The 25934-nt window shown below is 39.4% G+C and overlaps 1 protein-coding gene and 2 long non-coding RNA genes across 16 annotated transcripts in view; 2 read left to right on the forward strand and 1 right to left on the reverse strand.

The window, feature by feature from the left end:
• LOC125773559 (uncharacterized) overlaps nucleotides 1-8239 on the forward strand; it is a 32820-nt gene extending 24581 nt beyond the window's left edge. The window contains exons 1-2 of one of the 2 annotated variants that reach the window (XM_049444401.1): nucleotides 691-7818; nucleotides 7889-8239. In XM_049444401.1, coding sequence (XP_049300358.1) covers nucleotides 2296-7800 — 5505 coding nt within the window. In that variant the 5' untranslated portion in view covers nucleotides 691-2295 and the 3' untranslated portion in view covers nucleotides 7801-7818; nucleotides 7889-8239. Of the gene's footprint in view, nucleotides 1-690 lie in introns of those variants that run through there. The other variant, XM_049444402.1, reaches the window with a different exon arrangement.
• Nucleotides 1-25934, reverse strand: part of LOC125773561 (uncharacterized) — an 80018-nt gene that overhangs the window by 31723 nt on the left and 22361 nt on the right. Inside the window, exons 2-3 of one of the 12 annotated variants that reach the window (XR_007420199.1) lie at nucleotides 25139-25700; nucleotides 23916-24731 (exon numbers count right to left, since the gene is read on the reverse strand). The exons of 8 other annotated variants lie outside the window; for them this stretch is intronic. This is a non-coding gene — a long non-coding RNA (uncharacterized LOC125773561). 3 more of the 12 variants (XR_007420205.1, XR_007420207.1, XR_007420208.1) reach the window with 3 other exon arrangements.
• LOC125773564 (uncharacterized) overlaps nucleotides 1-25934 on the forward strand; it is a 57592-nt gene that overhangs the window by 30661 nt on the left and 997 nt on the right. The gene's annotated exons all lie outside the window — the stretch shown is intronic.

Here is a 25934-nt window from a genome sequence, read left to right on the forward strand (position 1 = left end):
GATAGATCTGCTCATTAGCTACCAAAAGTTATTCTACGCCGATGTGCTAAGATGTATGTGGAAAAAGTTATTCGAAAAAGTAACTTCTAATACATTGAATGGCTTAGACGAATTGCCTACCTTCAGGCTTATTTCTCGCGGTTCGCATTTCAACTTCTATTTTTGCCCATAACTCAGTCATTTACCAACTGATTTTGGATTTTCTTTGTGATTTGGATAGATCTCGACGAATGCAAGCTCAAAGTCTTCCACGACCATGTGCTCCGATGTCGTGCAAAAAAGTTATTCGCGACCTGAGCTTTTTCTGTCACCTGCCATAACTCGGTCAGTTTCCAATGGATCTTCAATTGTAGCACAGATTTGGATAGATCTGCTCATTAGCTACCATAAGTTGTTCTACGCCGATGTGCTAAGATGTCTGTGTCAAATGTTATTCGAGATACAAAGACTTAACATTTTCTCGGTTGTTAAAAAAAAAACTCATTTTGCCACTTTGGATGCTTATAACTCGGTCAGTTTCCAATGGATCTTCAATTGTAACACACATTTGGATAGATCTGTTCATTTGCTACCATTAGTTGTTCTTCGCCGATGTGCTCAGATGTCTGTGGAAAAAGTTATTCGAAAAAGTAACTTTTAATACATTGAATGGCTTATACGAATTGCCTACCTTCAGTCGAATTGCCATAACTCAGTCATTTACCAACTGATTTTGAATTTTCTTTGTGATTTGGATAGATCTCGACGAATGCAAGCTCAAAGTCTTCAACGACCATGTGCTCCGATGTCGGGCAAAAAAGTTATTCGCGACCTAAGCTTTTTCTGTCACCTGCCATAACTCGGTCAGTTTCCAATGGATCTTCAATTGTAACACAGATATGGATAGATCTGCTCATTAGCTACCAAAAGTTGTTCTACGCCGATGTGCTAAGATGTCTGTGTCAAATGTTATTCGAGATACAAAGACTTAACATTTTCTCGGTTTTTACAAAAAATTCCTCATTTTGCCACTTTGCATGCTTATAACTCGGTCAGTTTCCAATGGATCTTCAATTGTAACACACATTTGGATAGATCTGTTCATTTGCTACCATAAGCTGTTCTACGTCGATGTGCTCAGATGTCTTTCAATTTGTCCATCAAATCGTTCTTTTGAAGAAGGGCACTGAACAGATTATTTTTCGGATATAAATATACCTGTGCATATCATTTTCAACCACATGTTCCAATGCAGGTAAACACATTGGAAATAGTAAAAAATGTTGTGGCAAACAGAGAGGAAGATTGTTTGCGGCCAATAGCATCGCACATATGCTCGCACACATTCTACATACGCGGAAGGCGGTGGGCGTACGTCAGAACAGCTGTTTGTCAAGGTTGCGGCGTATTGCACCCACGCAAGTACAAGACAAGATTGAATGATTTGAATTAAATATATGAACTTTCGAATAATTTAAAACATGGACGCACGCACATGTTTGATTGAATTAATTTGAGGTAAAATAATTAAAATTAAAATTAATTAAAATATAAAAATTGTTTTTTTTATTATTGGACTTACAGATATGTAACATTATTTCAGCATAAAGTTTTGTTGATTATTGATGATTACCATCAAGTTTCGTTAAAATTGATGGTTTTCAACAAGTTTCATCATTTTTCATGATTATCATTAAGTTTCATCATTGTTGATGTTAATAATAACGTTTCATCATCATTAGTGTTTATCATCATTAAGGTTCATCATTATTGATGATTATCGCTAAATCATGCATCCATAAACTATTTATTCCATATAGAAGAGAATGTTTTTTTTTCTGCGCACTGCGTAGCTCACGTTTTACGGGTATATGTTGTTAGACCTTTTTGTAGCGATAACGATAATACATTATTATTTAAAAAAATTTGACATAATAGAACGAATTTACCCACATTTTTTAAAATTATATTTATTGTGCAGTGATTATTTGTTTTGCGCATTTGTGTTATTCGCTATATTCGCTGTTTATTTTTTTTTAATTTCCAATTTGAACAACATCTCATATTGCGGAAAACAATACGTATCCTTGCCGAAATTGCAACTACCATTGTTCACGTTGATTTGTTCGCTAATTGAGGCATTTGAATAAATGCAACAAATAAATGCATAATTTGAGGCGTTCCTATACATGCTTCAATGGCACAAAATATATATTTTATTGAAAATCTTCGCATCAAAATTAATTTCCGAATGCTTTCTTTTCATACGATTTTGTAACTTCCGGAACAGACCGTCCTTCTACCTCAAACCAAAATATGGCGGTATATGTTGCACCAGCTCAATCAAACGTGGAATTGATCCGGATGGAGATTGCTGCAGAATATGGCACGCCATTGGAAGAAACGCCGGCTGAACGAAAGGCAAGACTTGGCAGAAAACGGACCGCCCTGAGTCGGGCATTGAAGCGATCGGCTGTTGATACCATTGCTGTGCCATCCTCTTCTTCGGCAATGCTACCACCTTTGATAACGGCAACAACTACTGCCGCAGCCGATACAGTGGTCGCTGCTGAAACAGTCAACCAACAGCAAGCACCACCATCAGCAATGGTGCCACCTGTATTGGAATTACCACCGGCTGAAACGGCAAATGAAAGAAAGGCACGGCTTGCAAGGGAACGAGCTGCACGGTACAGAGCCAACAAACGCTTTGCTCCGACAATGGCGGTAACTTCCGGAACAGACCGTCCTTCTACCTCAAACCAAAATATGGCGGTAGATGTTGCACCAGCTCAATCAAGCGAGGAATCGATCCGGATGGAGATTGCTGCACAATATGGCACGCCATTGGAAGAAACGCCGGCTGAACGAAAGGCAAGACTTGGCAGAAAACGGACCGCCCTGAGTCGGGCATTGAAGCGACCGGCAGTTAGTGCAATTACTGCGCCAACCTCTTCTTCGGCAATGCTACCACCTTTGATAACAACATCAGCAACAACAATTATTACGACAACAACAACAACAACAACAACAACAACAACAACAACAACAACAACAACAACAACAACAACAACAGAAACATCAACAACATCAGAAACGGCAACAACACCGGCAACAACTGTCCATTCAGCAACGGTCACTACAATTGCTGTACCGTTGCTGCAACAGCAGCAACAAGCATACGTGCATCAGCTGCGCGAAGAGGAAGCAGCTCGCCAGCGTGCATATATTGCCTTGCAACGTATGACCCATATGGTAAGAGTGGCACATGGCAACCATGAGCAGTACAATCATCCCGAGGTTCACACCCTGCCAGCACGGGAACCATGCATCCACTGTTCCGCGTTAAAGTGGCCCGGTGAACCACCGACTGTGTGCTGCAACAATGGGCAGGTAGTGCTTCAACCATATGCTGATCCACCGGCCGAATTGCGAAATTTGTTTGATGTGCCAGCGTTCATGAAGAACATCAGAAAGTACAATAATGCATTCGCTTTTACTTCGACCGGTGCATCTATTCGTGGCAATGACCCTGTGCGCCAGGATGAGCGTGTCGCTCAAGGTGGCATCTACAACTACCGCATACAGGGTGCGCTTTGCCATCGCATTGGCTCATTTGCAGCACTTCCGGGACGTTCACCCAGCTTTGCCCAGCTTTATTTTTACGATCCCAGCTCGGAGGACCAGTACGCGTCGATGCTGAACCAACGCGCCACTATGTTCGGAGGTGAGCTGGATCGTAACATCCTCTCGGTCGTGCAACGCGTGCTTACCACCCACAACCCACTGGCAGCATTGTTCAGTTATGCATACGAACGTATGTCCGTTCGAGACGATCTGCGAATTCGTCTTCACACGCGAGTTTCCGGAATCGATCAGCGGCGCTACAATGCACCAACTGCAGAAGAGGTGGGAGCCGTATTCATCTGCGACGAAACTGGAGCTGACAGGGAACAAACGCGTGACTTGGTGCTACAATCACGTGCCGGTTACCAACTGCAGCAAGTATATGAGCATAACCAATACTTTATGGCATGTCAGTTACCACTTTTGTTTCCACGGGGTGAATTGAGTTGGACCTACGGAATACCGAAGGTACGTCCGCAAAGACCGACAGCCCGAGGTCGGCAACAGTCAACAACGGCCGCTACAACTGATGATGGTGCAGGAGAGGAGAATCCACATGGAGAGTCGGAACGAAATGTGGAGGATACTGCATCATCAGCGCATCAGATTTCAGCCCGGGAATATGCCGCGTATCGCATCGCTTGGCGGGAAAGCAGCACCAATGCGCTGCTACATCGTGGTGGACGATTGTTCCAGCAATATTGTGTGGAATTTTATTCCATCATGGAGCTGCAGCGTTTGCGGTATGTGCGGGATAACCAGGCACAAATGCGCACAGAAGCATACGCAGGTTTGATCGATCTTGCTGGCGCAGACAGTTTGATTGCTGAACTGCAACCCAACGTGCCGAACATGCCGACCGAAGGTCCGGTGCCGATACCAGCCGACGGTCGGCCGAACGATACAACGCTCGCGCGCACCGGTACGCGTGTAATACTGGGTCCAAATTTTGTCGGTGGAACCCGTTACATGCAGGCCCAGTACCACGATGCGATGAGCATTGTCCGCACGTTTGGTAAACCGGACCTCTTTCTGACCGTGACGTGCAATCCGAAATGGCCGGAAATTACCGAGAACCTGCTGACCCCAAGGCAACGTGCCCCTGATCGACCCGATCTGGCAGTACGTGTTTTCCGTTTGAAGCTGAAAGCCATCCTTCAGGATCTGACGATGGGAGCTCTTGGCGTTGAGGTAGCGCGCATACACGTCATTGAATTTCAAAAACGTGGCCTACCTCATGCCCACATCCTCATGATACTGGCAGAAGCAGACAAACCCCAAACGCCGGACAGCTACGATCGGTTTGTATCGGCTGAGCTGCCCGATCCGGAACGATGCGAGCAACTTTACCAAACGGTGCAGTCCTGCATGATACATGGACCGTGCGGACCAGCTCATCCTGCCTCACCATGCATGAAGGATGGTGTCTGTTCGAAGGGATATCCAAAGCCTTTCTGCGAACGGACACACAGCATGGAAAACGGCTATCCGCAGTATCGTCGCCGGAACAGTGGACGCACCGTGACGGTTAATGGAACGGTGCTCGACAATCGTAACGTTGTACCGTACAACCCGTGGTTAAGCCACAAGTACAACTGCCACATCAACGTCGAAGTATGTACAACGATCAGCAGTGTAAAGTATCTGTACAAGTACGTGTACAAGGGTCAGGATCGGCTGAGCGTATCTGTCACTGGTGGCAATGATGAGATACAGCAGTTCATCGACGCACGTTACTTATCACCGACAGATAGCTGCTGGCGTATCATGCGTTTCGAGCTGCAGGCGAAAACGCACACCGTCGTGACGCTGCCCATCCACCTGGAGAACCAGCAGTACGTGTTTTACCGAGCGAACGAAAACCTTTCGTGCGCGTTAAACCGGGGAAAACGTACAATGCTGACTCAGTTTTTCTTGCTTGCGGCTAACGACGATTTCGCCAAAACGCTCCTCTATCACGACGTACCCATGTACTATCGGTACGGTGAACCGACAGCGCGGCAGCGACAACCGTGGCACGAACTTGGCACCAAGCAGTGGATACGTCGCATCCGTACCTCGCACAAAACGGTAATTGGACGCATGGTGTCCTGCGGAATGCAGCTCTTGGAGCGCTACTGTTTGCGACTGCTACTGTGCTACCGCAAAGGACCAACATCGTTCGAGAATTTGCGCACTGTTGACGGCACAGTGTACGCAACGTTCCAGCAAGCTGCCATCAGAGAAGGACTGTTGCAAGATGATTCCGAGTGGGAACGGGCTCTACAGGAAGCGGCCACATTCCAAATGCCCTCCCAATTTCGCCATTTCTTTGCGCTTATTCTCTCAGCTGGGATGCCGCAAGAACCGCGCAAGCTGTGGGATAAGTACGCAGAGCTATTGTGTGAAGACTTTCACTTCCACAATCGCGACCGGTATACATCACAACAGTCCGACCTGAATACGCTGCTGATTGACGTCGAACGTTTTCGTGCGCTGCGCGAAATCGATCGGTTCTTGCGAGGTACCATTCCGGCAAAGGATTTAACCATCTTTCCCGATATGCCACAGCTGCAGGACTATGAACACGTTGCAGAGCACCTCAGGAACGATGCGAATGAGGTGAACGAGTTCATCACCACCGAACGGGCTTACGCAGTGAACGATCTGGACGAAACTTTGGCCACCCTACACCTTCTCAACGACGAGCAGCGTACAGTGTACGACAAAATTACGGCGGCCATTGATCGAGTTCGGATAGCGACGAGCACTACGGATACGGATACAACGGATGTGAACACCAACTCTGGAACCGGAACCTATGATGCGGACGACAATCGCTTTTTCTTCCTGGACGGTCCTGGCGGTACGGGCAAATCTTTCGTGCTGGAAAAAATCCTCGCATACACGCGACGCCAGTCAAAGATTGCGCTTGCCACTGCGGCGAGTGGAATAGCAGCGCTGTTGCTTAGTGGAGGAAGAACGGTCCACTCAACGTTTAAGCTTCCGCTCGACTTAAACCGACACTCCACTTGCAACATCCCAGTACAGTCGAAGCGCGCTGAACTCATCCGCCAGGCAACGCTAATCGTGTGGGACGAAGCATCCATGAGCAGCCGATACGCGTTGGAAGCAGTCGATCGTACCATTCGGGACATAACGGGCGTGCAGCGACCATTTGGCGGCAAGGTGGTACTGCTGTCCGGTGACTTCCGTCAAATTTTGCCCATCGTTCCAAAGGGTAATGATGCACAAATAATCAACGAGTGCATCAAACGGAGCACACTATGGCCCCTCTGTACGACGCTACGGCTGTGCGTTAACATGCGGGTACGCACGGCTCCTAACGCGACTCGAGCCAGCGAGCTGCAGGAATTTGCCAACTTTTTGCTGCGTATCGGTGAAGGGCGACACGATACGTTTGCAGGAGCGGACCCATCGTTGGCAAAAATACCGCACGATATGGTTGTACCCCGTACGGCGAACTCGGCTCAGGACATCAATAAGCTGATTGCCCGCATCTACCCAGACATGGAACGGAACTGTAAGGATCCAGATCGATTCTTTTGCGATCGTGCGATCCTGTCTCCATTTAATGTTGACGTTGCCGCCATTAACAACATTGTGATGGATCAGTTACCCGGCCAGACAAGGGAGTATCGTTCCGTAGACACGTTGGTAAACCCGGAGGAGCATGAGCACTTGCAGATTCCATCCGAATACCTGAACTCGCTCAACATTAGCGGCATACCACTGCATCGCTTACGGCTGAAGCGATCCACACCGGTGCTGTTGTTGCGAAATCTTAATTCCGACATGGGACTTTGCAACGGAACGCGTCTTCAGATTGTGGATATGAAGACGCACTGCTTGCACGCCAAGATATTGACGGGCAAGCGGCGAGGAACGGACGTGCTGCTGCCACGCATCTACTGTGACAGCAACGACAAGGGCCAACCGTTCCAAATCCGCCGCAAACAGTTCCCGGTGCAGGTGTGCTTTGCCATGACCATCAATAAAGCACAAGGACAATCACTGAACCATCTGGGCCTCTATCTGCCAAAGGATGTGTTTGCACACGGCCAGCTGTACGTGGCAGTGTCCCGCGTCACGACACGAGAGAATATAGCTGTGCTGATCGCAAATCCTGAACACGACAATCAAGATGGTGTCTCAACGCGAAACATTGTGTATCGAGAAATCATTGACGATTGAACGTGTTCGGGGATTCAGGTAAGAGCATTTGGGAACGAAGAAAAAACAAACTGCATTACTATCTGTTTTGTTTTTATTCATATTACAGGTACCATGTGTCCTTCGTGCCTTATTGGTCGAGCCTGTTGTTGATGGTTGAACGCATTCGGATGGAGGTAAGGAAAACGAATGAAAGTATCAAGTACAAGCAAGAAGTAATTGTGAACCTTTTTTCCCTCATCGATTACAGTTAATAATTTGTTCGCCCTCATCGAGTTTTCGGACGCCCTCAATCATCGGATTCAGACGCATTCGCGTGTTGGTAGGTGAAATGAAGAAAAACAAATCTAAGAAAAAAAACTTTATATTCTTCCTTTTCATTTCAGCCCGAAAACAAACATAGACTTTGACCAAGTTCCTCGATCGAGACTTTCGGATAATTCGGACGCATTCCAATGTAGGTCAGAAGGAAGAGAAAAAATAAGAAATTTAATAACAAAATAACTAACTTTTTTTTTATTAATCTTACTACAGTTATCAAGAATGTCTGTGCCTCATGCCTCACTACATTCAATGATGATGCTGGAACGCGTTCGTACTTCGGTAAGAGAAAAAAGAAACAAAAAAAAATATAAATTTAAAAAAAAAAAAAAAATTAAAATATTTACAATATTTCATGACCAAATAGCTCTAACCTCTCCTTCCTTCAGGTAATAATTTGACTATTTGTCGACGAACCAGCTTCAACCCAAGGATGAATGGATTCGCCCAATTTATGACAACCCAAATAATAGGTAAGCAATACATTTCTTCACACACAAACAATATGCATACAACATACGTTTATTTTTTTTTGCTTACACAATTTGCTCTTTCCAGGACAACATATTCAACTTTCTACTCTGATTCAGCTATCAGCACCTGTTGGAGTGTTTTCTTTTATCCGGTATCATATTTTTTCCTTTTTAATCATTTCACCGTTCTATTCAAAATTTGCAACATATTTACATTTCCATTTTCCATAGCTTTCAGAAGCTGAATGAGAATGGAATCCCGGATGCTGCAACGAGCAAGTGGATATTCATCACACATCAAGCATAAAACAGAGTCGAAGACAACTGACATTCATCGTAGCCAGTAAAACATAATGTACGTATCGTCGTTATCCATACCTACCATTGGTGTTATTCACTTATTAATTTTTTCTTTTTTTATTTATTTCATGTCGCCGCATCACTTTGGGAGCACGCGAACAAACAACATGCAGCAGCGGTGTCAATCAAGAGCATCAAGTAGCAGCATCGGGACAGACCTCTGGAAACTACATCACGGGACTGTAACTGTTAACGTACGTATGCGCATATTGTACGCAACACTATTACACATTTACTAATACACTTCTCTGCTTTTAGAGACACCGGGATCGGCATCGGAGTATCATCACAACAACTGCCAAAGACTGTCGCAACAAACATATCGTTGGTGCTCACAAGTACCGTATGTTCTTTGTGCAGGTGAACACCAAGGAGCGGAATGATGCAACCGAAACAGAAAGTTCTACACGACAGCATTGCACAAAACATTTTTGCAATTGCGATGTAGCGAAGCGCAAAGTGTAAAATAAGCGTAGTATGTAACCTTTTATGCTTTGCGCTAAGAAAGTTAGGTTAGATTTTCTTTAACTCTCATTGTAATACAAAAGGTTGCAAAACTATTATTTAACTTTAAAGATTCCGTTTAAAGACAACCGTATTGAAACGATTATTTATAATGCACACAAAACAACCAATTATCAATTATTATGTTAACACACTTACCACACGAAACCAAAAGACACGTCGGACAACGGATAGTTCACGTAAGCTCACATTTATAAAGCGAACGCTTATAAATGTTGATGCTGTTAAGTGACTATCCGGGGTCCGACGTGTCTTAGATGTTTCGTGTGATTTTTTCCATTCCGCTCACCGCACGAAACCAAAAGTCACGTCGGACAACGGATAGTTCACGTAAGCTCACATTTATAAAGCGAACGCTTATAAATGTTGATGCTGTTGAGTGACTATCCGGGGTCCGACGTGTCTTAGAAGTTTCGTGTGATTTTATTTATTTTTTTTCATTTCGCTCAGCACACGAAACCAAAAGTCACGTCGGACAACGGATAGTTCACGTAAGCTCACATTTATAAAGCAAACGCTTATAAATGTTGATGCTGTTAAGTGACTATCCGGGGTCCGACGTGTCTTAGAAGTTTCGTGTGATTTTTTTCCATTCCGCTCACCGCACGAAACCAAAAGTCACGTCGGACAACGGATAGTTCACATAAGCTCACATTTATAAAGCGAACGCTTATAAATGTTGATGCTGTTAAGTGACTATCCGGGGTCCGACGTGTCTTGGAAGTTTAGTGATGTGGTTTTTTGTTTGTATATTTTTATATTTTTACGATATAATTATTGGAGCATATATGGCCACTTTTAATTTTTTAACGACTAATACAAAATTGCACTCTCACGCATATAATCATTGATGAAATGGTTGTCGTACTGTGTCAGCTAATACGTTAAAAACTTAAAGATGTACGAACACACATATACAATCAATTTTGTATCTTAAATAATTTAACGATAGTTTTGCAACCTTACTCACTGTTAATTTTTTTTTTATTTTGAATAGCATTAATTATTAACACAGTTTTAACACTTTACTGTAAACACCACATACTACATCAACCGCTAATGCCATTTTATTTATTTTAGAAACAAATAACTTATAACACTAATTGGTTATTAAATTGTTATTTATTTTAGCTATTTTTTTTAAAGTTTGATTCGTTATTTTATTTCTTTCTCATTATAAATAACATTTCTTTCTCATTATAAATTATTTGGTCATTATAAATAACTTATTTTATTTTGTGTTACACTGCGTTAATTTTTCAAAAATTATCTGTAACATTGTTCTGCATCGAAAAGGGTGACCATGGCGTTTCGAAAGCTTCGACAGTGCGTTTTTTTATCCATTCAGCTCAGCACACGAAACCAAGAGTCACGTCGGACAACGGATAGTTCACGTAAGCTCACATTTATAAAGCCGTCGGTTATAAATGTTGATGCTGTTCAGTGACTATCCGGGGTCCGACGTGTCTTGGAAGTTTCGTGTGATTATTTTTTTTTTTTTTTCATTTCGCTCAGCACACGAAACTAAGAGTCACGTCGGACAACGGATAGTTCACGTAAGCTCACATTTATAAAGCTCACGCTTATAAATGTTGATGCTGTTGAGTGATTATCCGGGGTCCGACGTGTCTTGGAAGTCGCGTGATGTATCTATTGCAATAACAAACGTTACATGAATAAAAACGCATGGTCACCCTTTTTCGAAACTATTTACATTTATTATTATTTATTTTATTTTACTTTAAATTATATTTTTTTACTCAACCAGCAGCTTAATTATACCAGATTTAATTTTTAAATTTGAAACCAATCAGTGTTATAAGTTATTTGTAGACTCAACATTTTCATTAAACTTTATTTAAACGCATAAGCCTAACACCAAACTCATTTAGCGCAATGCATAAAAGGTTACATAATGAGCTTATTATACACTTTGCGCTCGGCTACATTGCCATTGCCAAACTGTTTTGTGCAATGCTGTCGTGTAGAACTTTCTGTTTCGGTTGCATCAATCCGCTCCTTGGCGCTCCTCACCCGCACAAGAAACATACAGCACCTGTGAGCACGATCGTTGTTTTAGTGACATTCGATGGCATGGAGGATCTTCATCTTCAAGGATCTTCACGCAATGCTGACCATCCAAAACAAGGGTAAGTTCTATACTACATTACCTACACTTCAAATGCACTTACTAATCACTGTTTCGTTTTCCTTTTTACTTTCATGTATACTTCGAGCTTCATTCTTTCACGACGCACGGATACGGAAGGACCACATGGCTTTGGATACATCAAATTTTGAAACATAAACATAATGACATAATAAACATAAAACATAATGTACGTATCGTCGTTATCCATTCCTACCATTGGTGTTATTCACTTATTAATTCTTTCTTTTTTTATTTATTTCATGTCGCCGCATCACTTTGGGAGCACGCGAACAAACAACATGCAGCAGCAGTGTCAATCAAGAGCATCAAGTAGCAGCATCGGGACAGACCTCTGGAAACTACATCACGGGACTGTAACTGTTAACGTACGTATGCGCATATTGTACGCAACACTATTACACATTTACTAATACACTTCTCTGCTTTTAGAGACACCGGGATCGGCATCGGAGTATCATCACAACAACTGCCAAAGACTGTCGCAACAAACATATCGTTGGTGCTCACAAGTACCGTATGTTCTTTGTGCAGGTGAACACCAAGGAGCGGATTGATGCAACCGAAACAGAAAGTTCTACACGACAGCATTGCACAAAACATTTTTGCAATTGCGATGTAGCGAAGCGCAAAGTGTAAAATAAGCGTAGTATGTAACCTTTTATGCTTTGCGCTAAGAAAGTTAGGTTAGATTTTCTTTAACTCTCATTGTAATACACAAGGTTGCAAAACTATTATTTAACTTTAAAGATTCCGTTTAAAGACAACCGTATTGAAACGATTATTTATAATGCACACAAAACAACCAATTATCAATTATTATGTTAACACACTTACCACACGAAACCAAAAGTCACGTCGGACAACGGATAGTTCACGTAAGCTCACATTTATAAAGCGAACGCTTATAAATGTTGATGCTGTTGAGTGACTATCCGGGGTCCGACGTGTCTTAGAAGTTTCGTGTGATTTTATTTATTTTTTTCCATTTCGCTCAGCACACGAAACCAAAAGTCACGTCGGACAACGGATAGTTCACGTAAGCTCACATTTATAAAGCTGACGCTTATAAATGTTGATGCTGTTAAGTGACTATCCAGGGTCCGACGTGTCTTGGAAGTTTCGTGTGATTTTTTTTCATTTCACTCACAGCACGAAACCAAAAGTCACGTCGGACAACGGATAGTTCACGTAAGCTCACATTTATAAAGCAAACGCTTATAAATGTTGATGCTGTTAAGTGACTATCCGGGGTCCGACGTGTCTTGGAAGTTTCGTGTGATTTTTTTTCCATTTCGCTCAGCACACGAAACCAAAAGTCACGTCGGACAACGGATAGTTCACGTAAGCTCACATTTATAAAGCCGACGCTTATAAATGTTGATGCTGTTAAGTGACTATCCGGGGTCCGACGTGTCTTAGAAGTTTCGTGTGATTTTTTTTCCATTCCGCTCACCGCACGAAACCAAAAGTCACGTCGGACAACGGATAGTTCACATAAGCTCACATTTATAAAGCGAACGCTTATAAATGTTGATGCTGTTAAGTGACTATCCGGGGTCCGACGTGTCTTGGAAGTTTAGTGATGTGGTTTTTTATTTGTATATTTTTATATTTTTACGATATAATTATTGGAGCATATATGGCCACTTTTAATTTTTTAACGACTAATACAAAATTGCACTCTCACGCTTATAATCATTGATGAAATGGTTGTCGTACTGTGTCAGCTAATACGTTAAAAACTTAAAGATGTACGAACACACATATACAATCAATTTTGTATCTTAAATAATTAAACAATAGTTTTGCAACCTTACTTACTGTTAATTTTAATTTTTTTATATTGAATAGCATTAATTATTAACACAGTTTTAACACTTTACTCTAAACACCACATACTACATTAACCGCTAATACCATTTTATTTATTTTAGAAACAAATAACTTATAACACTAATTCGTTATTATATTGTTATTTATTTTAGCTATTTTATTTTAAGTTTGATTCGTTATTTTATATCTTTCTTATTATAAATAACATTTCTTTCTCATTATAAATTATTTGTTCATTATAAATAACTTATTTGATTTTGTTTTGCACTGCGTTAATTTTGCAAAAATTATCTGTAACATTGTTCTGCATCGAAAAGGGTGACCATGGCGTTTCGAAAGCTTCGACAGTGCGTTTTTTTTATCAAACCGTACAGCGCACGAAACCAAGAGTCACGTCGGACAACGGATAATTCACGTAAGCTCACATTTATAAAGCCGACGCTTATAAATGTTGATGCTGTTCAGTGACTATCCGGGGTCCGACGTGTCTCGGAAGTTTCGTGTGATTTTTTTTTCCATTCCGCTCACCGCACGAAACCAAATGTCACGTCGGACAACGGATAGTTCATGAGGGCTCACATTTATAAAGCCGACGGTTATAAATGTAGATGCTGTTCAGTGACTATCCGGGGTCCGACGTGTCTTGGAAGTTTCGTGTGATTATTTTTTTTTCATTTCGCTCAGCACACGAAACTAAGAGTCACGTCGGACAACGGATAATTCACGTAAGCTCACATTTATAAAGCCGACGCTTATAAATGTTGATGCTGTTAAGTGACTATCCGGGGTCCGACGTGTCTTGGAAGTCGCGTGATGTATCTATTGCAATAACAAACGTTACATGAATAAAAACGCATGGTCACCCTTTTTCGAAACTATTTACATTTACTATTATTTATTTCTTTTTACTTGAAATTATATTTTTTTACTCAACCAGCAGCTTAATTATACAAGATTTAATTTTTAAATTTGAAACCAATCAGTGTTATAAGTTATTTTTAGACTCAACATTTTCATTAAACTTTATTTAAACGCATAAGCCTAACACCAAACTCACTTAGCGCAATGCATAAAAGGTTACATAATGAGCTTATTATACACTTTGCGCTCGGCTACATTGCCATTGCCAAACTGTTTTGTGCAATGCTGTCGTGTAGAACTTTCTGTTTCGGTTGCATCAATCCGCTCCTTGGCGCTCCTCACCCGCACAAAAAACATACAGCACCTGTGAGCACGATCGTTGTTTTAGTGTCATTCGATGGCATGGAGGATCTTCATCTTCAAGGATCTTCACGCAATGCTGACCATCCAAAACAAGGGTAAGTTCTATACTACATTACCTACACTTCAAATGCACTTACTAATCACTGTTTCGTTTTCCTTTTTACTTTCATGTATACTTCGAGCTTCATTCTTTCACGACGCACGGATACGCAAGGACCACGTGGCTTTGGAGACATCAAATTTTAAGGTATCGACATTCTACTTCATGTACATCTACTCATAGGTTTTTTTTTCTTTTTTAGTAACGCTGCAGCCGACGAGCCAATGAACCAGCTCACACTTTTCCATTCACGATGCAGGCTACGATGACGATTCCAAGGACAGGAACAAATCAGGTCGAGGAGGGGTTTAGTGGGTAGGCGTCGATCGTAACTCCTTCACTGTGTGATTGCGATCGAATGAATCCCACACTATCCTATGTTGGTTGTCTTTCGAAGATTCCCCTCCCCGTCACCAAAAAAAAAAAAAAAAAAAATAACCCTCCAATATGTATCATTATTATTACACGCCACTTTCTTCTTTTAGCTTTAGCCACACTTCATCAGCAATTCACTTGACATTGCCATGGACTTGGAACAACATTCTTTCACCAACAATTCCACCAGACGACGGACACGAAATACCGAAAACCATTCCGGTATGCTCTTACCTACGATCGCCGGGTTGTTTTCGGTGATCGAGATTCATCAACCATGCGTCTCCGCCATTCCTTACCTTGCATGCACATTTATTTTTTCACCGTTTCACTTTCAACGAAATTCAACATCCCATACAAACGAACGTTTCTTTCCTTTTCCTTGCTAACCTTTAAGAGTTTCTTCTCACCAATATAGGGGATTCCTTATACTCCTGAAAAAACATTTCATCCTTAAGTTTTTTCCAGCATCGATTTCCATACAACCCTATTCCTTTCTTCACCATCGTAGCACTTAAACCTCAATATCTTTTCACACCCTCGAAATTTATACACTTACAACCTCTTTACTTCTTACACCCTCGAACTACTTACACGTCCCCTATCTTCTTACACCACCTTAATTCTTACACTTTCTTAAAAAAGTTAGTAAAAGTTAGGTAGGTAGGTAAAAAAGGTAAAAGTTAGTGTTTTTGGTCAAAGTTACTTGCAAATGGCTGATTTCAGACGCAGTTGGTAGAAAACCATCGATTTTGGTAAAAGTTGGTGTTTTCCATAAAAGTTAGTGTTTTTGGTCAAAGTTACTTGCAAATGGCTGATTTCAGACGCAGTTGGTAGAAAACCATCGATTTTGGTAAAAGTTGGTGTTTTTCATAAAAGTTAGTGTTTTTGGTCAAAGTTACTTGCAAATGGCTGATTTCAGACGCAGTTGGTAGAAAACCATCGATTTTGGTAAAAGTTGGTGTTTTCCATAAAAGTTAGTGTTTTTGGTCAAAGTTACTTGCAAATGACTGATTTCGGTTGCAGTTGGTAGAAAACCATCGATTTTGGTAAAAGTTGGTGTTTTTCATAAAAGTTAGTGTTTTTGGTCAAAGTTACTTGCAAATGGCTGATTTCAGACGCAGTTGGTAGAAAACCATCGATTTTGGTAAAAGTTGGTGTTTTTCATAAAAGTTAGTGTTTTTGGTCAAAGTTACTTGCAAATGGCTGATTTCAGACGCAGTTGGTAGAAAACCATCGATTTTGGTAAAAGTTGGTGTTTTTCATAAAAGTTAGTGTTTTTGGTCAAAGTTACTTGCAAATGACTGATTTCGGTTGCAGTTGGTAGAAAACCATCGATTTTGGTAAAAGTTGGTGTTTTTCATAAAAGTTAGTGTTTTTGGTCAAAGTTACTTGCAAATGACTGATTTCAGACGCAGTTGGTAGAAAACCATCGATTTTGGTAAAAGTTGGTGTTTTTCATAAAAGTTAGTGTTTTTGGTCAAAGTTACTTGCAAATGACTCATTTCGGTTGCAGTTGGTAGAAAACCATCGATTTTGGTAAAAGTTGGTGTTTTTCATAAAAGTTAGTGTTTTTGGTCAAAGTTACTTGCAAATGGCTGATTTCAGACGCAGTTGGTAGAAAACCATCGATTTTGGTAAAAGTTGGTGTTTTTCATAAAAGTTAGTGTTTTTGGTCAAAGTTACTTGCAAATGACTGATTTCGGTTGCAGTTGGTAGAAAACCATCGATTTTGGTAAAAGTTGGTGTTTTTCGTAAAAGTTAGTGTTTTTGGTCAAAGTTACTTGCAAATGACTGATTTCAGACGCAGTTGGTAGAAAACCATCGATTTTGGTAAAAGTTGGTGTTTTTCATAAAAGTTAGTGTTTTTGGTCAAAGTTACTTGCAAATGACTGATTTCGGTTGCAGTTGGTAGAAAACCATCGATTTTGGTAAAAGTTGGTGTTTTTCATAAAAGTTAGTGTTTTTGGTCAAAGTTACTTGCAAATGGCTGATTTCAGACGCAGTTGGTAGAAAACCATCGATTTTGGTAAAAGTTGGTGTTTTTCATAAAAGTTAGTGTTTTTGGTCAAAGTTACTTGCAAATGGCTGATTTCAGACGCAGTTGGTAGAAAACCATCGATTTTGGTAAAAGTTGGTGTTTTTCATAAAAGTTAGTGTTTTTGGTCAAAGTTACTTGCAAATGGCTGATATCAGACGCAGTTGGTAGAAAACCATCGATTTTGGTAAAAGTTGGTGTTTTTCATAAAAGTTAGTGTTTTTGGTCAAAGTTACTTGCAAATGGCTGATTTCAGACGCAGTTGGTAGAAAACCATCGATTTTGGTAAAAGTTGGTGTTTTTCATAAAAGTTAGTGTTTTTGGTCAAAGTTACTTGCAAATGGCTGATTTCAGACGCAGTTGGTAGAAAACCATCGATTTTGGTAAAAGTTGGTGTTTTTCATAAAAGTTAGTGTTTTTGGTCAAAGTTACTTGCAAATGGCTGATTTCAGACGCAGTTGGTAGAAAACCATCGATTTTGGTAAAAGTTGGTGTTTTTCATAAAAGTTAGTGTTTTTGGTCAAAGTTACTTGCAAATGGCTGATTTCAGACGCAGTTGGTAGAAAACCATCGATTTTGGTAAAAGTTGGTGTTTTTCATAAAAGTTAGTGTTTTTGGTCAAAGTTACTTGCAAATGGCTGATTTCAGACGCAGTTGGTAGAAAACCATCGATTTTGGTAAAAGTTGGTGTTTTTCATAAAAGTTAGTGTTTTTGGTCAAAGTTACTTGCAAATGACTGATTTCAGACGCAGTTGGTAGAAAACCATCGATTTTGGTAAAAGTTGGTGTTTTTCATAAAAGTTAGTGTTTTTGGTCAAAGTTACTTGCAAATGACTGATTTCAGACGCAGTTGGTAGAAAACCATCGATTTTGGTAAAAGTTGGTGTTTTTCATAAAAGTTAGTGTTTTTGGTCAAAGTTACTTGCAAATGGCTGATTTCAGACGCAGTTGGTAGAAAACCATCGATTTTGGTAAAAGTTGGTGTTTTTCATAAAAGTTAGTGTTTTTGGTCAAAGTTACTTGCAAAAGGCTGATTTCAGACGCAGTTGGTAGAAAACCATCGATTTTGGTAAAAGTTGGTGTTTTTCATAAAAGTTAGTGTTTTTGGTCAAAGTTACTTGCAAATGGCTGATTTCAGACGCAGTTGGTAGAAAACCATCGATTTTGGTAAAAGTTGGTGTTTTTCATAAAAGTTAGTGTTTTTGGTCAAAGTTACTTGCAAATGGCTGATTTCAGACGCAGTTGGTAGAAAACCATCGATTTTGGTAAAAGTTGGTGTTTTTCATAAAAGTTAGTGTTTTTGGTCAAAGTTACTTGCAAATGGCTGATTTCGGTTGCAGTTGGTAGAAAACCATCGATTTTGGTAAAAGTTGGTGTTTTTCATAAAAGTTAGTGTTTTTGGTCAAAGTTACTTGCAAATGGCTGATTTCGGTTGCAGTTGGTAGAAAACCATCGATTTTGGTAAAAGTTGGTGTTTTTCATAAAAGTTAGTGTTTTTGGTCAAAGTTACTTGCAAATGGCTGATTTCAGACGCAGTTGGTAGAAAACCATCGATTTTGGTAAAAGTTGGTGTTTTTCATAAAAGTTAGTGTTTTTGGTCAAAGTTACTTGCAAATGACTCATTTCAGTCTCAGTTGGTAGAAAACCATCGATTTTGGTAAAAGTTGGTGTTTTTCATAAAAGTTAGTGTTTTTGGTCAAACTTACTTGCAAATGGCTGATTTCGGTTGCAGTTGGTAGAAAACCATCGATTTTGGTAAAAGTTGGTGTTTTTCATAAAAGTTAGTGTTTTTGGTCAAAGTTACTTGCAAATGGCTGATTTCAGACGCAGTTGGTAGAAAACCATCGATTTTGGTAAAAGTTGGTGTTTTTCATAAAAGTTAGTGTTTTTGGTCAAAGTTACTTGCAAATGGCTGATTTCAGACGCAGTTGGTAGAAAACCATCGATTTTGGTAAAAGTTGGTGTTTTTCATAAAAGTTAGTGTTTTTGGTCAAAGTTACTTGCAAATGACTCATTTCAGACGAAGTTGGTAGAAAACCATCGATTTTGGTAAAAGTTGGTGTTTTTCATAAAAGTTAGTGTTTTTGGTCAAAGTTACTTGCAAATGGCTGATTTCAGACGCAGTTGGTAGAAAACCATCGATTTTGGTAAAAGTTGGTGTTTTTCATAAAAGTTAGTGTTTTTGGTCAAAGTTACTTGCAAATGACTCATTTCAGACGAAGTTGGTAGAAAACCATCGATTTTGGTAAAAGTTGGTGTTTTTCATAAAAGTTAGTGTTTTTGGTCAAAGTTACTTGCAAATGGCTGATTTCGGTTGCAGTTGGTAGAAAACCATCGATTTTGGTAAAAGTTGGTGTTTTTCATAAAAGTTAGTGTTTTTGGTCAAAGTTACTTGCAAATGGCTGATTTCGGTTGCAGTTGGTAGAAAACCATCGATTTTGGTAAAAGTTGGTGTTTTTCATAAAAGTTAGTGTTTTGGTCAAAGTTACTTGCAAATGGCTGATTTCGGTTGCAGTTGGTAGAAAACCATCGATTTTGGTAAAAGTTGGTGTTTTTCATAAAAGTTAGTGTTTTGGTCAAAGTTACTTGCAAATGACTGATTTCAGACGCAGTTGGTAGAAAACCATCGATTTTGGTAAAAGTTGGTGTTTTTCATAAAAGTTAGTGTTTTTGGTCAAAGTTACTTGCAAATGGCTGATTTCAGACGCAGTTGGTAGAAAACCATCGATTTTGGTAAAAGTTGGTGTTTTTCATAAAAGTTAGTGTTTTTGGTCAAAGTTACTTGCAAATGACTCATTTCAGACGAAGTTGGTAGAAAACCATCGATTTTGGTAAAAGTTGGTGTTTTTCATAAAAGTTAGTGTTTTTGGTCAAAGTTACTTGCAAATGGCTGATTTCGGATGCAGTTGGTAGAAAACCATCGATTTTGGTAAAAGTTGGTGTTTTTCATAAAAGTTAGTGTTTTTGGTCAAAGTTACTTGCAAATGGCTGATTTCAGACGCAGTTGGTAGAAAACCATCGATTTTGGTAAAAGTTGGTGTTTTTGGTCAAAGTTGGTGGAAACTTGAAGTTTGCAACTAAAGTTGATGTTTTTGGTCAAAGTTGTTGTTTTTGGTCAAAGTTGGTGGAAACTTGAAGATGATTTGCAGAGATGATGATTTCGGTCAAAGTTGATGTTTTTGGTCAAAGTTGGTGGAAACTTGAAGTTTGCGACCAAAGTTGATTTTTTCGGTCAATATTGATGTTTTTGGTCAAAGTTGGTAGAAACTTGAAGTTTGCGACCAAAGTTGATGTTTTCGGTTAAAGTTGTTGTTTTTGGTCAAAGTTGGTGGAAACTTGAAGTTTGCGACCAGAGATGATGATTTCGGTCAAAGTAGATGTTTTTGGTCAAAGTTGGTGGAAACTGGAAGTTTGCAACCAAAGATGATGTTTTCGGTCAAAGTTGATGTTTTTGGTCAAAGTTGGTGGAAACTTGAAGTTTGCGACCAAAGTAGATGTTTTTGGTCAATGTTAGTAGAAACTAGATGTTTGTAGTCAACGTATCTTCTCACACCCCCTATCTTCTCACACCCCCCATCTTCTTACATCCCCTATCTTCTCATACCCCCCATCTTCTTACATCCCCTATCTTCTTACATCCCCTATCATCTCACATCCCCCATCTTCTCACACCCCCCATCTTCTTACATCCCCTATCTTCTTACATCCCCTATCTTCTCACATCCCCCATCTTCTCACATCCCCTATCTTCTCACCTCCCCTATCTTCTTACATCCCCTATCTTCTCACATCCCCTATCTTCTTACATCCCCTTATCGTGCGTAGCCCTGTAATCTACCGGGCCCGGAGTTTAAGCTAGTCTTAATATATATTTTCGTTAATGTAACGCTTTTCGGATGAGCCGTTCCCGCGCCTGGGGTTTCAGATCGCTTCATCCCGCTCGAATCGTCACGCTGGGCGTTTACGTTTCCATACTAGCGTTACAAGCCAATCAGAACGCTCAAATCCGGCAAAAAATACGCATATTTACAAACACCGGCAAACGTTTTCCTATCGCTACACGAGGGCCGGTGGTGTCGAACCCGTTCTCCGCTTTGTGCACGTTGCGCGCAAAGCGAGAAACGGGTTTGACGCTTTTTATGAGCATGTATTAGTACGCCGCGGAACGGGCCAATCTTGAGCCAGCGCGCGAGCGCGTGTGCGAGAGTGGGGGAAACCCACCTGGACGAGCTCATTTCAACCTCGACCGTGGTACGGTTCACATCGATACCGCGCTAACGCGGGAAGGAGCGCGCTCGATAAAAAAGAGACGGTTGCCGGTGATGTTTATTTTCGGTGGGGTGGGCATACGATCGATCAGCTGTGCGAGTGCGCATGCGCATGCGCGAGAGTGGGGGAAACCCACCTGGACGAGCTCATTTCAACCTCGACCGTGGTACGGTTCACATCGATACCGCGCTAAGGCGGGAAGGAGCGCGCACGATAGAAAAGAGACGGTTGCCGGTGATGTTTATTTTCGGTGGGGGTGGTATACGGTCGATCAGCTGTTGCTGTGCGAGTGCGCATGCGCGAGAGTGGGGGAAACCCACCTGGACGAGCTCATTTCAACCTCGACCGTGGTACGGTTCACATCGATACCGCGCTAAGGCGGGAAGGAGCGCGCACGATAAAAAAGAGACGGTTGCCGGTGATGTTTATTTTCGGTGGGGGTGGTATACGGTCGATCAGCTGTTGCTGTGCGAGTGCGCATGCGCGAGCGCGCGATATTGCTGTGCATGAAATGACATGAAATGAAATCTTATGGAATTAAATTAAATTATATTAAACTTAATTAAATTAAATTAAATTGAAATAAAATAAATTGAATTAAATTCAAATAAATTCAATTATATTCAATTAAATTAAATTAAAATTAAATTTAATAAAAGTATAATTACATTAAATTAAATTCAATTAAATTAAAGTAAATTAAAATAAATTGAAATAAATTAAAATTAATTAAATTAAATTAAATTAAATTTATTGAAATTTAATTACATTGCATTACATTGAATGTAATTAAAAAAGTTTACATTAGGTTTTTAATAAATTAAAAAACAATATAAATTACACTACATTCTTCACTTTTCATAACACTTCATTGAATAAATAAATTTAAACAATTATTTCATTTTATGCAATTTAATACACTTCACTATAATTCCAATAATTAATTAAATAAATGAATACATTTATTAACATTTCACATTAAATAATTTCAAACCACCTTCATACATTCTATTTAACCTAACTTATGTGCATTGCAGTGAAATTAATTTCATTTAGTGTAATTAATTTTAAATAAAATAAATATTAATTGCTATTAAAGCGGATATCCGATTTCAGACATACCATTTACAATTCAGCCAACATTTGCCATTCCCTCTCTTCGGTATGGGAACGCTTCGACCAATTAGTGCGCGGGAGAAAACGCGAGCGTGGGGGAAACCCACCTGGACGAGCTCATTTCAACCTCGACCGCGGCACGGTTCACATCGATACCACGCTAAGGCAAACGGAGCGCGCACGATACCAACAGCTGTTGACGGTGTCGCGTTGTGGTGGCATACGTTCGATCAGCTGTTGCGTGCGGTTGCATGCGTGCGTATTTATGCGCGCGCGTTATTGCGGCGCGTTATATTGAATTAAATGAAATGAATTGAAATATACTTCAATTAAATTAAATTAAATTATATTAAATTAAAATAAATTGTTTCATTTTTAATAAAATTAAAATAAATTGTAATAAATTAAATTAAATTATTTTTTTTCTATCCAACTTCATTTCAATCAATTCTACACAATCAATGATCATAACAGCCGACAAAATACGATTTATAACAGTATTAACAAAAAATAAATCAAACCTTTGCTTCCCTTTTTTTCACATCGATACCGCGCTAAGGCAAACGGATCGCGCACGGTACCAACAGCTGTTGACCTTGACGGTGTCGCGTTGTGATGGCATACGTTCGATCAGCTGTTGCGTGCGGTTGTATGCGTGCGTATTTATGCGCGCGCGTTATTGCGGCGCGTGATATTGAATTAAATGAAATTAATTGAAATAAAGTGCAATTAAATTAAATTAAATGCTATTAAATTTAACTAATTTATTTCATTTTTAATAAAATGAAAATAAATTGTAATAAATTAAATTAAATTATTTTTTTTCTAACAAACTTTATTTCAATCAATTCTACACAATCAATGATCATAACAGCCGACCAAAATCCGATTTATATCACTATTAACAAAAAATAAATCAAACCTTTGCTTCCCATTCTTTCACGTCGATACCGCGCTAAGGCAAACGGAGCGCGCACCGTATCAACAGCTGTTGCCGGTGTGTTTTTTTGTGGGTGGGGGTTGTGCCATATGTTCGATGAGCTGTTGCGTGCGGTTGCATGCGTGCGTATTTATGCGCGCGCGTTATTGCGGCGCGTGATATTGAATGAAATGAATTGAAATAAAGTGCAATTAAATTAAATTGAATAAAATAAAATTAAATTAAATTAAATTATTTCGTTTTTAATAAAATTAAAATAAATTGTAATAAATTAAATTAAATTATTTTTTTTCTATCCAACTTCATTTCAATCAATTCTACACAATCAATGATCATAACAGCCGACCAAAATCCGATTTATATCACTATTAACAAAAAATAAATCAAACCTTTGCTTCCCTTTCTTTCACATCGATACCGCGCTAAGGCAAACGGAGCGCGCACCGTATCAACAGCTGTTGCCGGTGTGTGTTTTTGTGGGTGGGGGTTGTGCCATATGTTCGATCAGCTGTTGCGTGCGGTTGCATGCGTGCGTATTTATGCGCGCGCGTTATTGCGGCGCGTGATATTGAATTAAATGAAATGAATTGAAATATAGTGCAATTAAATTAAATTAAATTCTATTAAATTAAATTAAATTATTTCATTCTTAAGGAAATTAAAATAAATTATAATAAATTAAATTAAATTATTTTTTTTCTATTCAACTTCATTTCAATCAATTCTACACAATCAATGATCATAACACCCGAATAAAATCCGATTTATATCAGTATTAACAAAAAATAAATCAAACCTTTGCTTTCCTTTCTTTCACATCGATACTGCGCTAAGGCAAACGGATCGCGCACCGTATCAACAGCTGTTGCCGGTGTTGTTTTTTTGTGGGTGGGGGTGGGTGGCATACGTTCGATCAGCTGTTGCGTGCGGTTGCATGCGTGCGTATTTATGCGCGCGCGTTATTGCGGCGCGTGGTATTGAATGAAATGAAATGAATTGACATAAAGTGCAATTAAATTACATTCAATTCTATTAAATTAATCTAAATTATTTCATTTTTAATAAAATGAAAATTAATTGTAATAAATTAAATTAAATTATTTTATTTCTAACAAACTTTATTTCAATCAATTCTACACAATCAATGATCATAACAGCCGAATAAAATCCGATTTATATCAGTATTAACAAAAAATAAATCAAACCTTTGCTTTCCTTTTTTTCACATCGATACCGCGCTAAGGCAAACGGAGCGCGCACGGTACCAACAGCTGTTGCCGGTGTTTTTTTTTGTGGGTGGGGGTTGTGCCATATGTTCGATCAGCTGTTGCGTGCGGTTGCATGCGTGCGTATTTATGCGCGCGCGTTATTGCGGCGCGTGATATTGAATGAAATGAATTGAAATAAAGTGCAATTAAATTAAATTGAATAAAATAAAATTAAATTAAATTAAATTATTTCGTTTTTAATAAAATTAAAATAAATTGTAATAAATTAAATTAAATTATTTTTTTTCTAACAAACTTTATTTCAATCAATTCTACACAACCAATGATCATAACAACCGACCAAAATCCGATTTATAACAGTATTAACAAAAAATAAATCAAACCTTTGCTTCCCTTTTTTTCACATCGATACCGCGCTAAGGCAAACGGAGCGCGCACCGTATCAACAGCTGTTGCCGGTGTGTTTTTTTGTGGGTGGGGGTGGTGCCATATGTTCGATTAGCTGTTGCTGTGGGAGTGAGCATGCTTGCGCGCGCGCGATATTGCTGTGCATGAAATGACATGAAATGACATGAAACAACATGAAACGACAAGAAATGACATGAAATGACATGAAATGATATGAAATGATATGAAATGATATGAAATGATATGAAATGATATGAAATGATATGAAATGATATGAAATGATATGAAATGATATGAAATGATATGAAATGATATGAAATGATATGAAATGATATGAAATGAAATGAAATGTTATGGAATTAAATTAAATTAAATTAAAATAAAATAAATTAATTTATCATAAATTAAATTATAATAAATTAAATTAAATTATTTCTTTTCTATCAAACTTTATTTCAACCAATTTTCCACAATCAATGATTATAACAGCCGACCAAAATCCGATTTAAAACAGTACTAACAAAAATTAAATCAAACCTTTTCTTCCCATTCTTTCGCATGGGAACGATTCGATCAATCAGTGCGAGAGAGCAACAGAGAGTGGTGGAACACCTGAATGGACTCATTTGATAAAATACAATTTAATGTAATTAAATAAAAAAAAACCGCACGCCCATATTTTGAACGGTTGCCATTACAAACAGTTTTGCACATATTCTTGCAGAAAACTTCACGATTTGTTAAATGTATATTTAATTGTATCACACACTT

Source organism: Anopheles funestus (assembly GCF_943734845.2).
Source record: "Anopheles funestus chromosome X unlocalized genomic scaffold, idAnoFuneDA-416_04 X_unloc_4, whole genome shotgun sequence".
Taxonomy (NCBI): Eukaryota; Metazoa; Arthropoda; class Insecta; order Diptera; family Culicidae; genus Anopheles; species Anopheles funestus.